At 39.2% G+C, this 12,649-nt stretch overlaps 1 protein-coding gene across 3 annotated transcripts in view; it reads left to right on the top strand.

Moving 5' to 3' along the window:
- Positions 1–12,300, top strand: part of LOC120460687 (leucine-rich repeat and immunoglobulin-like domain-containing nogo receptor-interacting protein 2) — a 292,825-nt gene extending 280,525 nt beyond the window's left edge. For all 3 annotated transcript variants that reach the window (XM_089134953.1, XM_039648602.2, XM_089134954.1), the window contains one exon: positions 9,424–12,300. In XM_089134953.1, coding sequence (XP_088991079.1) covers positions 9,436–11,283 — 1,848 coding nt within the window. In that variant the 5' untranslated portion in view covers positions 9,424–9,435 and the 3' untranslated portion in view covers positions 11,284–12,300. The remainder of the gene's footprint in view (positions 1–9,423) is intronic.
- The last annotated feature ends 349 nt before the right edge of the window (positions 12,301–12,649 follow it).

Here is a 12,649-nt window from a genome sequence, read left to right on the forward strand (position 1 = left end):
ACACTGAATAATTGTGATATTAAAAGCACTAAGCATGTTTTTGTCTGGTTCAGCACCAGACAAAGCACGAAACACACATTTGACATACTGAACATTGGAATCACACTGGTGTGATCGATTTCACCACCTACTAAAGCATCCAGCTTTTACTAAAGTACAATTCCAGTTTTTTTTTTTTTTTTTTGCTTAAAATTACTTGAATTAAAGGACATACCCTTTGCCATGTCAGTTACACTGGATTAAATAGTTATCTATTTAGGAATCAGTGGGCTTAGTATTGATTTTTTCAATTTATGTGCAAAGTGATTGGATTATGCAGCAAAAGTCACTTTGTAATTCTAAATCAATAGTTGGAGAAATTAATTTCTTTTTTATCAAGGGACCACTGGGGTTTCCTGTCCACTTCCATGAACCACTGCGTGTGGTGTTTAATAGCCTGCTGGTGAGCTTCTAAAATGTTAACATTACTGAACCAACGAAAACACAGTTAAATTGGCTAATATGTGACATCAATGATATCCTAATACTGCGAACCAACTGTATTCTTTCTCAGCCCAGATGACGACATTTTGATAAAGATCTGTGGAGTTATCCTTGGGAGAAACTCTTGAGGGATTCTTCTTTGACTTCTTATAACCATTAGCTATGATGATATCACACAAGCCCACTAAAACAGTACGGCTTTAGATGTTCACCCCTCCTCCTCTTTTTAACCTGTGAGTTAATTAGAGCTTTCCTTCAGGGTAGCATCGTTAGAAAATATAAGACTCATTAAAATGAAGAAAGGATTTAATAATGTTAGCAATTGGACTGATGTAAACTTACTGCAGGGACAGGGCTGGTAAACAAAGACGCCCATGCCAATGCTCATTACGTGTGATGCAGAGTTGTGCAGAAACTTTATTAACAATAAGCAAGCAGAGAGAATTCAGAGATCCAAACTCAACTCAAACGATCTGTGACATTATGTTTTCTGGAATAATTTAACCGATTCATACGTGTTTGCGTAGTACGGAGCCCGGGAAGTCACCTGTGGGGAAAAAAAAAACAATCCGAGGCGACGGTTTTGCAATCCGTCCCCTCAGTTTATAAACTGTACTCACGGATTCTTAAACTGTTCCCTCGGTTTAACAATTCGTGCCCACGGATTAATAAACCGTACCCACGAGTTCCTAATCCGTGCTCTCAGATTTGTAAACCGTGCCCTCAGTTTTTGCAATCTGTACCCACAAATTCATAAACCGTGCCCACGCTTTCGCAATCCGCACTCACGGATTTGTGGCTCGTCCCCCAGAGTGTGCCGCATGATTCAACCAGGCCTCCTGTTTAGATGCGGGATGCATTGCATTGTTTTTAAAATCCTTTTTTTTAAATGGATAATTTCTTGCATTTTCTTAAAAAAAAAAAAAAACACCTACATTTAGGCTACTTTTATCTTTAAAGTCCATTTTTTAGAGGAAAAAGCTCAGTAACCTATATAATAAGCTAAAAAAATAAATAAAATAATAATAACACAGTTCAAAAACTGTAAAAGATTTGGTTATATGTTATAAATTATTTTATGTTAAACATATTACTGTCTTCGGTGAACTCATTCATAGTAGGCTAATAAACGCAAATAATAGGCTAATTAACGTTAGCTATCAAAATCCATTTATAGGCTACATAGGCCTATTTAGAAGACGCTTTTATCCACAAAAAAAGAACAAAGCAATTCGTCAAATCAGTCTTAGACAATAATAATGGGCTAAGATTATAACGAACATATCCAAGTGTTTGTTTGGAGCGCGCACTGTCACTGCAGCCGCGGCCGCAAACACTTCTTTGTTGTCTTCACAATAACAAGAAAACGTTGTGTAGGCCTATTTGTAAAATAAAATATTTTTGTTGTTAAAAATATTGTTTATCAGGCGCGCTTTCATGATCTCCGGAGCGCGTCTCATAAATAAGCTGAAACAAAAGCCTGAAGCTTGAAATGTCCACTTTTAAACGAACAAATTCGAATCGAAAGCAAATACCGTCTGATTAGGCTATACAATCCGAAAAGTGCATTTCTCTAAGGTGCATCTGCTTTACAGCGGAGATGGAGATCGCCCGTCACTAGAAAACTGTTTATTTAAGCAATAAAAATCCATCGTTATTTTTCAGACACATTTATTATGATTAGCCTATAAATCACCTATAAATCACCCAGTGACATGCCCTTCTCATTTAGCAATGCGGGCAAAATATAGTTTTTAGAAAGTCTATTTTTTTTTTCATATTGCAAATATTTTAAATGTTTAATAAAGGCAAAAAGTCATTGTTATTTATTTTTTGTGGACATGCGTCAAAATCTTGTGTTTATTTGTGATAATCTCAGCCCTGTATTATTGTCTAACCTGTATTATGACTGATATTTGACGAATTGCTTTGTTTCTTTTTTTGATAAAAGTGTCTTATGTGTAATAATAATAGCCTAATTGTTATTGTTAGGCCTATTATTTGCGTTTATACATTTAAATGAATTCACTTTAAGACAGGAATATGGTAATCATTAAACAATTTTTGAATGTTTTATTATTATAGGCCTATAACTTTGTGTTTTTGAATGTGAAGTCCTTTTAAAAACAATGCATCTGGTTGAATCATGTGGCACACTCTGGGGGACGAGCCACAAATCCGTGAGTGCGGATTGCGAAAGCGTGAGTACAGATTGCGAAAGCGTGGGTACGGATTGTGAAAGCGTGGGCACGGTTTATGAATTTGTGGGTACAGATTGCAAAAATTGAGGGCACGGTTTACAAATCTGAGAGCACAGATTAGGAACTCGTGGGTACGGTTTATTAATCCGTGGGCACGAATTGTTAAACCGAGGGAACAGTTTAAGAATCCATGAGTACAGTTTATAAACTGAGGGGACGGATTGCAAAACCGTCGCCTCGGATTGTTTTTTTTTTTCCTCATAGGTGACTTCCCGGGCTCCGTAGTATTGCGTTGCAATTAATGAAGTTTATTAACTAAGTTCGGGAGGAGCACGTTCAGATAATTAACACGAGTGGACAGCAATCAGCAATCAATGATTAGAGGGTACAAATAGACTCAGTCTTACTGCGATCCATTGACAGTGTGCAGCATCCCTCCTCCACACTAGTTCTCCACACTCCTCTTTCTAAAAAATCACTTGCATACGGGGGGGGGGGAGTACTCTGGGTTCGGGTAGAATTCCGAGCTCGAAGCCCTCCCTCCGAACAGCACGCCAAATAAGCATTGAATCTTACTCACTCAAAATTTTATGTAAGTGTGAATTCGTGAATTAGAGTATAACAAACAAGCTACACTCACAAGGATGGAAATATTGTCTTTGTTTCAACATGATGTCTTTTAAAAAACACTAAAGGTGCAGAAAAACAACTGCTATTTTTAGGATGTACATTTAACACAGTTGTTTGTGAGGGGTGGTGATTGTGTCGTATGCGTTAATATGACTGAGGAAAAAACAGGATAATAAGGGTCTGGATTAGCCACAGATATTATTAGTTCCTTTAGCGAAGTCTCACTGTGTAAAAAGTAATGTGGAATAATATTCAGGATTCAATACAAGTTAAGCACAATTTACATCAATTATGGTATTACTGTTTGTTGAATGGGGCCACTTTTTAGTGGATTTAGTCAAGTCACCTTTATTTATGTAGCGCTTTTTACAATACAGATTGTATCAAAGCAGCTTCACAGTGATAACATGAAAATAATACAACACCGATCAATAATATTGTTGAATATTAAATGTCATCAACTAAGCAAGCCAAAGGCCAAGGCAACAGTGGCCAGGAACCAAAACTCCATTAGGTGATTGAATGGAGAAAAAACCTTGGGAGAACCCCGGCTCAGTTCTCCTCTGGCCAACGAAGGAACATTGTGATTCGGGTAGCATTACAAAACAAATTGGATCGAAACATTAAGAGTATTTGTCCATTTCCATCTGTTGTAAATCGAAGTAATCACGTCGCTTTGGAGACGAGTTGTTGAGGATCAGTGCCGATGGCTGTCGTATCGATGAGGCCGGCACTTTAAGGATGCAGGCGCAGGTCCGCCATATAGGGTCTCTCGGGATAAACAGAGAGACTAATATTAGCAGAGACGCCATCCTACTTATGATGTACCAAGTGTACATCAGGATTTACGGGACGTGTTCCCGGTTCCGGCTGATCTAAACTATGCAGCCTAAATCAAGAAAGTCTGTAGTGTGTTATGTGTATGCTAGGCCAAAGAAATGTGTTTTTAATCTAGATTTGATCTGACAGAGTGTGTATGCTTTCCGGACAATGTTAGGAAGATTGTTCCAGAGTTTTGATCCCGCAATATCGAATTGAGTCGTTTTTGGAGCTTGTTTAATGCTTTGTTTATAATGAGTAGGATGAATTAAGCTTTGAAACTTGCAGAATGTTTTAATACAAACACCTTTTGAACGTCAAAAGATCATAAGATGTGATAACCCCTTTAAGCCCTTGAAAATGTTAGTGAGTGAGTGTTATTTTTTCATACAATAATCATATTAACTTGCAATGTTTTTGTAGTTTCTTTTGGCTAGACCATTGAAACCATTTTAACATTTGCAGATTGGCCCCATTGATTCACATCCACAATAAGTACCTCACTGTAACTCTATAATTTAAGTAAGAAAGAAAATTAGAGACTAATGGAAACTTTTTTACTGGCAATAAACATTATGCTGCAAACATTGTTGATTGAGCTTAATTTAAATACAAACTAAGACATGTCTCAGTTCACATGCTAATATGGGAGTGACCATGCATGCAAACGTTTCTCACATGCCGAACCCCATTCTTTCCGCATGATTATATTTAATTTTGTGAAATTATTCCAGAGTTTACACTATTTTTCATCCCATAATCCCTTTATCGTATTCAGTTTTTGGCTGTTTGGGTATAGTATAACTATAATGGTCTTGTCAGGGCTTTTTTTATTGTGAAATTAACCAAATATATATCCAGCTTCCACAGAGCCTTTGCAGGGTGTGGTCATCACATTAGGTGGTCCACATCAGAAGGACCAAGACCGTCTCTGAGTGGAGATATAGCACATCATGACTTGAAATGACGTTTGTTGCTTGATTGCACAGGAGTCCAGTTTGTTATCTAAAGCCTAAAACTGCCAGGGCAAAGCTCATGTAAGAGTATTAGACTTGGTTCTAGTCTGGTTAACAGAGCTAGGGGGGACCATTCACACACTTTAAGCCGATAACAGCCTAGTCGGGACAAAATACATGTCCCAGGCATTTAAATGTTATCTTTCTCTCCCTATCTCTTTAACAGGCGTACTCATGCCAGCATATATAGAAGTGAATGAAATGATTGGCAAGTAAAATACATCATGATGTATAGAAAATATTATTTATGAAATGGTCAAGAGGGGTTTTTAGCACATTTAAAGGAACACACTACACACTGAGTCTGAAATTTTCATATGTGTTTGTTCGTATTTGAAGCTCTGAATTGTCAAAACACCATTCAAACTGCTTGCTACGGATACGAAAAACGCAGAAAATCTAACCCGATCTGATTTTTTTTTTATAATGGACGTTTCGGAGTCAGTGTGCAAGCGTGATTGACATAACGTGTGGTTGTATTTATTTTTTAACGTGCGAAAATTTCGGACGTGAATTTTGGACTCAGTGTGCAGGGCCTTACGCCGCCTTCACACTGGCAGTGGAAATCAGCTCCGTAATACGCAATACGTTCCCAACGGACGTCGTACTACACAGTGAAAAGCGTCAGACGCGGGTAGAACAAAAATGGCGGAGAGATTAAAGTTTGATTCCGTCAGTTCTGTATGATCTCTCTAATGAGGGTTATTATGCTGCGTGAGGAAAGTTGCTCAGGACGTTGACATGTCAGGTTCGCTAAAAAATGTGATATAGTGGTCAATAGTTCAATGTCTACCTTCAATTTAATTGTATTAACTGCCCTTATAAACGTTAGAAAGTCATGAAAATAAAAAATGACATGACAATTTATCGTTATAAAATCATTATTTATTTTAATAAAGGTTAAGAATTCAGGTTTGTTTAGCTATCAGTACCATAGCAACGCTCAACTTCCGCTGGAATTGTCGGATAGGAACCGTCCGTAGCTTTTCGCACGAGTTCAAATTTTTGAACGCATCCGGGTGACCAACGGACACGATTTTCTTCGCACCGCACTCGGTCGGACCCGTTTCGGACCCATTCGCATGCGGTCTGCGAATCTCCATAGGAAATGAATGACTTCCGGTCGTTTCGCAGCCGCATCGGAGCTGATTTCAACTGCCAGTGTGAAGGCAGCGTTAAGGCTTAGAGAACAGTTAGACCTGCTGAACAGCTTGGACAATCTTAAACTAGCGAAGACCAGCAAACCAGTTTAGGCTTCAATCCTGCAGGGATACTGAGAACGTTTCGCAATCTAATCTATACACAATGGTTAAAGTCCATACCCAATGAAAGGTTTAAACATTAAATAAAGCATTATATTTATAGCATTACAAAACAAGGAACAAATCACTGTTTGGAATGCTGTAATTAGCAGATCCAAACCACTTGAGATCTGAAAATGTGTTAGACATTAGACCTGAATCATGTACAAATGTATTGTATGGATTTGAGAGAAGTCCAATTAAATCCATAAATAACTCCCTTTAATAGTGGATCAATACGGTATTGAATAGCTAACAAAGAAGCAACTAAATTTACTTAATTGCACAGCTTGGGGCAAATAACTAAAGGCAGTGAAAGGTTAACTTAGGTACAAACTTTCATTAAATATAAATCTTTGTCTTGTCTTTGGATTTGTAAATATGTGTTTATACATGGGTCTGTCAGTATCAGTGTGTATGTGCATGTAAGTGACGGAGAGATTAATTGTGTCACCTAATAAGACTCTTGACACAAACACTGATGTCATGTTTGCGTTTCTTCCCTGTGAGCACCTGCTCTCTGGGAGACTATGCTCTCTATGTCAACACAAGCTTAAGGCTTAAAATTGCTCATTGTGGGAATCTAACTATGGGACTACTATGAGGGGGAAAGTGTTCTTGTTTTATCATGCTAAGTTTCATTTATTCCTATTCTGTTTAGTTTCAGGGCATAATTGTCAATGCAAATGAAGCCAGAAATAAACAGGACACCAAATACTTTTTTGTGCCGATTAGCATATATTTTGGTCGGGCAAAACAGAGACTGTCTGAACAAGGCACAGTTGTGTAAGGTTTTTGTGTTTTTGTTTTGTTTCACTGATCATTCTCAGGGTATAAGGAAAAATTAGCAGTACTTAGACCCATGTATCTCCTTGCACGACCACTACCCGCACCCAATTATCCCATTACGTGCAAGAGGAGACCATACATTAAGGTTGCAGCTGGTGATTTCAAACGTGATTTGCTCTCTATGGATGCGTGGCATTTCTTGTTGCATAATGAGAGTACGTATACGTGTTATACAACTCGACCAGACTGTGTTTTGTGCCTGTGGGGTTTCTGCACCTCTTTCTCTCTGTTTAAATTTAGTGTGCCCAAGACACACTAGATGAGCCACTGTGTCTATGCACTTTTCACAACCTGTTTCACAAAATGTCTGCTTCACTAACACACACCCACTTGCACACTATAGTACTCATCTTTGAGCTTTTACAATTTCTACTCAAATATCACATTGTTTTATGTATCTTTGCCAAATTTGGAACGATAAAAAAACGGTAATGTTTGTTTAGGTCATTAAACTAGTTCATTACACATTCCTGACCCATATTCATTTGTGCTGTTCACTGAAGGATGCAGTGAGTTACTTAATTTAGATGATATATTGTCTTCATTTATTGTATTGTAATTGCATGTGTATAATTTACAGTGCAAGCTACAAATAGACACAAAAAATAGGATCTAGATAAAATTTAAAATTTTTGTTCATTTAAATATTGTCTAGATTTACAAATGAACACCATTATAATAGCATTTTTTTTTTTGATTGAATCTATTATAACTTGTGTCCTTGTTTGTGTTACTGAATCACCACATTATGCAAACCTGCCCTCTAGAGGTCACTTGGCGTGTGCATGCTACAATTTATTGTATGTTCAGACCAGATACAATGTAAATACAGAAGTTACTATGACTGCAACTACATACAAACAGCCATGAGCCATCTCACATTCTATGAAACTGCATATTTACATAAACAATCAAACAAACACACTTAGTTACACTGCAGGATATTTATGAAAGTGTCTCCACATGCATCATGCGTGAGTGCTTGTTTTCGCTGATGCACACAGGCAGACACCACTGCAATTTGTTGACTGGCAGTGAGATATTTCACACAATGCTGAGCCAAAAAAATAAATAAATAAAACATCCCGAAAACAATAGTAATCACACTGACAGGGCATCTAAAATCAACAACACATTCTATTGATCTGACATATTTTCAGTTCAAACAAGAGATTCAATGAGAAATATTTGAGGGTAGGGTTCGATTTTTTTCCAAAGTGTGGTAGTTACCACAATAGAGCCATGTAGATGAAGGGTAAAGGTTGAAAATAAAATGTCAGTCGAGAAGTAAAGTTGTTTCAAGGAACTGCCTGTCGTTAAATTTTGAAGTTCAATAGAAGGTACACCAATTTCCATAAAAAACAGTGTTTAAAATCAAGGCCTTTATGAAGGTCTGGGAATAATTTCTGACAAAGGACAGACTGAGTCGGACATCAAGGCTACAAGAAACGGCACAGGTGTTTTTAAGAAACAAGAAGCTGCACATGTTTTATTGTCATCTGGTTATTGTGTTTAGCATCAGATGCAGTAGGCTTTTCTTTAGCCAAAATAAATGTACATAACAGACTCTAGAGACCACTTTAATCCTGCAGATAAAATCTTTTTATTTTAAGTCAACGAGTTATTTGTGTATTCTATGGTCTTTGGTTTCTAATTAGTGCTCTATGAATGTTTATAATTTAGTATTTAATGAATAAACTGAAAACTGCAAAACCACAAACAAATGTTGAGAAAGTACAAATCTTCAAAAGTACTGAACAGACTGAGAAAGAAAAACAGCAGGACGTCCATAGGGCTGTGAATTCATGTGCACACAAAGAATCAATCCATGCACATACAATCCCACAAGCAAGAACTGAGGCAGTTTTCTTTTATTTGTGCATGGACACACCAATCTTCAGTTTGTTCTCTATGTGCGGTGCAAACAAATTCATATCAAGTCCATTAAGTGGTGTCTCCTGCTGTTCTTGATGGATCCATGTTGTAGCTACTAACCATCGGTATTGGTTAACCTTTTGTTGGTTAAGTAACCTTTTTTTTGCCATATTCTTTATGTAATATTATATGCCAAGACATCTGTTTATTTGTTCATTTACTAACATTTCATCTTTCTCTCTCTTTCAGAGCCATGACAGTATGGTGGACTGTTTAAATCGAATCATGCTGCACACAGCCGTGTCTTGCTGGCAGCCTTTGCTGGGGCTAGCCCTGGTGGCCGTGTTTGTGGGCTCCACCCTGGCCTGCCCCTCCCGCTGCGAGTGCTCCGCCCAGAGCCGCTCTGTCATCTGTCACCGGAAGCGCTATAACGCCATCCCTGATGGAGTCCCAATCGAGACGCGAATCCTTGATCTCAGCAAGAATCGCATTCAGGCTGTCAATCCCGATGACTTTGCCGCCTATCCACACATAGAAGAACTGGACCTGAGTGGAAACATCATTGCCTATGTTGAGCCCGGAGCCTTTAACTCCCTCTACAGCCTCCACTCACTGAGCTTAAAGAGCAACCGCATCAAACTCCTCTCTCTAGGTGTGTTCTCTGGCCTCTCCAACCTGACAAACCTGGATATCAGTGACAACAAAGTAGTAATTCTGGTGGACTACATGTTCCAGGACCTGCGCAACCTCAGGTCATTGGAAGTTGGAGACAACGAGCTGGTTTACATCTCCCATCGGGCCTTGAGTGGACTGTTGTCACTGGAGAGTCTTACTCTGGAGCGCTGTAACTTGACGGTGGTGCCCACAGATGCCCTGTCCCACCTACACAACCTGGTGAGCCTACATATGCGCTACCTCAGTATCAGCACTCTCCACCCCTACTCCTTCAAGAAGCTGTTTCACCTCAGACACCTAGAGATCAGCAACTGGCCGTCGCTGGATTTGTTCCCCGCTAATTCTCTGCATGGCCTAAACCTCACCACGCTTTCCGTTACCAACACCAACTTGTCCGTTTTCCCCTACCAGGCTCTTCGCCACTTGTCATACCTCACGCACCTCAACCTCTCCTACAGTCGTATCCGAACAGTGGAAGGTGGCCTGCTTCAGGACCTGGTCCAGTTGCGCGAGCTGAGATTGTCTGGATCTCAATTGGTGTCCATTGAACCCTATGCTTTCCAGGGTATACGCTGGCTGCGCTTGCTAAATGTCTCCCACAACCATCTTGATACCTTGGAGAGGGGTGTATTTCATGCTCCTGAGGCTCTACAGGTGCTGTTGATCAACAACAACCCTCTGGTGTGCGACTGTCGTCTCATGTGGTTGCAGCAAAGGCGTCACTCCATTTCTTTCGGAGACATCCAGCCTGAGTGCAGCACTCCGGAGGGCACCCATGGACGCCCCTTCAAGGAGTTCAAAGAGACCCTGCTGTCCTACTACGTGACCTGCACCAAGCCGAAGATCCGTGAAAATCGGACTCAGATGGTGTCAGTGGAGGAGGGACAGTCGGCCCGTTTACATTGCAACGCAGAGGGGTCCCCGCTGCCCACTATTTTCTGGGTCACCCCACGCCGGAGACACCTGACCAACAGGAGCCACGGCAGGGTGGTGGTCCACAACAATGGCTCGCTGGATATCAAGGCGGCTGAGGTTCAGGATGATGGTGTGTATATGTGCGTGGCCTCTAACACAGCAGGCAATGACACTCTTATGGTTTCACTGGCAGTGAAAAGCCTGGGCTCGCTGTATGCCAACAGGACCCAGCATTACACGGATACAAGCAATGCCACTGCCAATGGTACAAACCTCCCTAATGTGACCTTTGGCCTTGATCTAAAGACTATCTTAGTTTCTACAGCCATGGGCTGTTTCACATTCCTAGGAGTGGTCCTCTTCTGCTTCCTGCTCCTGTTTGTATGGAGTCGAGGAAAAGGCAAACATAAAAACAACATTGATATTGAGTACGTGCCACGCTCAAAGTCCAATGGGACCTCCGCTGAGGAGGCGGACCAGGGTGCTGGGCCACGGCGCTTTAACATGAAAATGATTTAAAACTTTTAAAGAAATGCCAGTCGGAATTTACACAGATCGTGATTTGACAAATGGCACCTGGAACATGAATTGATCAGATCGATGCCAGGCAACTCAACTGTCCCTGAGATTCAACTTCACTGGATACGCAAAGGGAATAATATGTGTCAATAACAAACTATTTTCAATTTATATGAAACCCTCTTGGTAAGAGGGGATGTTCACCAACACTCCAACACAAATTGTGTACAGAACCAATTTGTAAAATTCAAGTATTACTCTTATTTGCTGAGACTCGCACATGCTTTCTCACTGCGAACAACAGATGATCGGGAATCTGTTCTCTCCCTCATTATCCTGCATATATGTACGTAATGCTCAGTTATGTATGTGTATGTTGACATGTATAAACACTTTCTTTTATTGCATTGTTCACAAAATGCAATTATCGCCAAAATTCACATTTTCCATGATTCAAAGGAACTGCTGTATGACCAAGCCATCGTCTCGCTATACTCAAACTGTTTGAGGATGGAGGACAAAGGGCTTTTGCAGGTGTGAAATGTTACTCAGAGGAACGTGTATGCCGTTTGTCTACCCCAAGTTATTCTCCTGATATGAAGAATATTATATTTGTTTATAATCTGGAAAAAAAAGAAGAGAGATTATTTATTAACAAAAGCCTTTATGTTAAAACTCAATAATACAAGGTAAAGCTTTTCAAATGGTTGAAATTCATGATTTTTTTTTCTTTAATTTTGATGTAAGTATACACATGAATTAACACATGCAATTTTTAGTTGTGCTCTTGTTCATTTCCATGACCCTAACCCCTTATCTGGTACAAAATACAAAATGTCTCCATTTCAAGTCAAGCTTCCATTATTATTATTTTTTTCCTTTCCTTTTCTTCCCTAGTAAGAAATTCAACTTTGTTGTGGTAGTTTCTCATTTTGTTGTTGAATCATTTAGATTGTAAAGAGTTCAAAGTAAAAGAAAAAAAATACATGTATGTGAAATAAAGAATACTGATTTGTATTCTGATGTTGTATTTAAATGAATCGAATTTCATAAGTTATAGATTTAAATTGATGTTATTGCACACGGCTAAGTACAGTGTTTCTTTGGACGTGGTATATTTTATTTACTTTGAAAGACAATTTAATTACATATAATTTAATGGTTTGCATATAAATCTGCTGGCCAAACATTGGCAAGCTGAGGTTGAACTAAAGAAACTGGTTGAATCAGAAATACTGTATAAGGATAAGATTAGACTTTGAACTTTGAAGTTACTTTGCATGTTTTATCTCCAGAGCAGGAAGCACATGTTATCTGGAGAAAAATCTCTAGAAAAATCTGTTAACCCTGTGACATGAGGGAAATG

This window comes from Pimephales promelas, chromosome 9, assembly GCF_988280905.1.
Source record: "Pimephales promelas chromosome 9, fPimPro1.hap1.1, whole genome shotgun sequence".
In the NCBI taxonomy this organism is placed as follows: domain Eukaryota; kingdom Metazoa; phylum Chordata; class Actinopteri; order Cypriniformes; family Leuciscidae; genus Pimephales; species Pimephales promelas.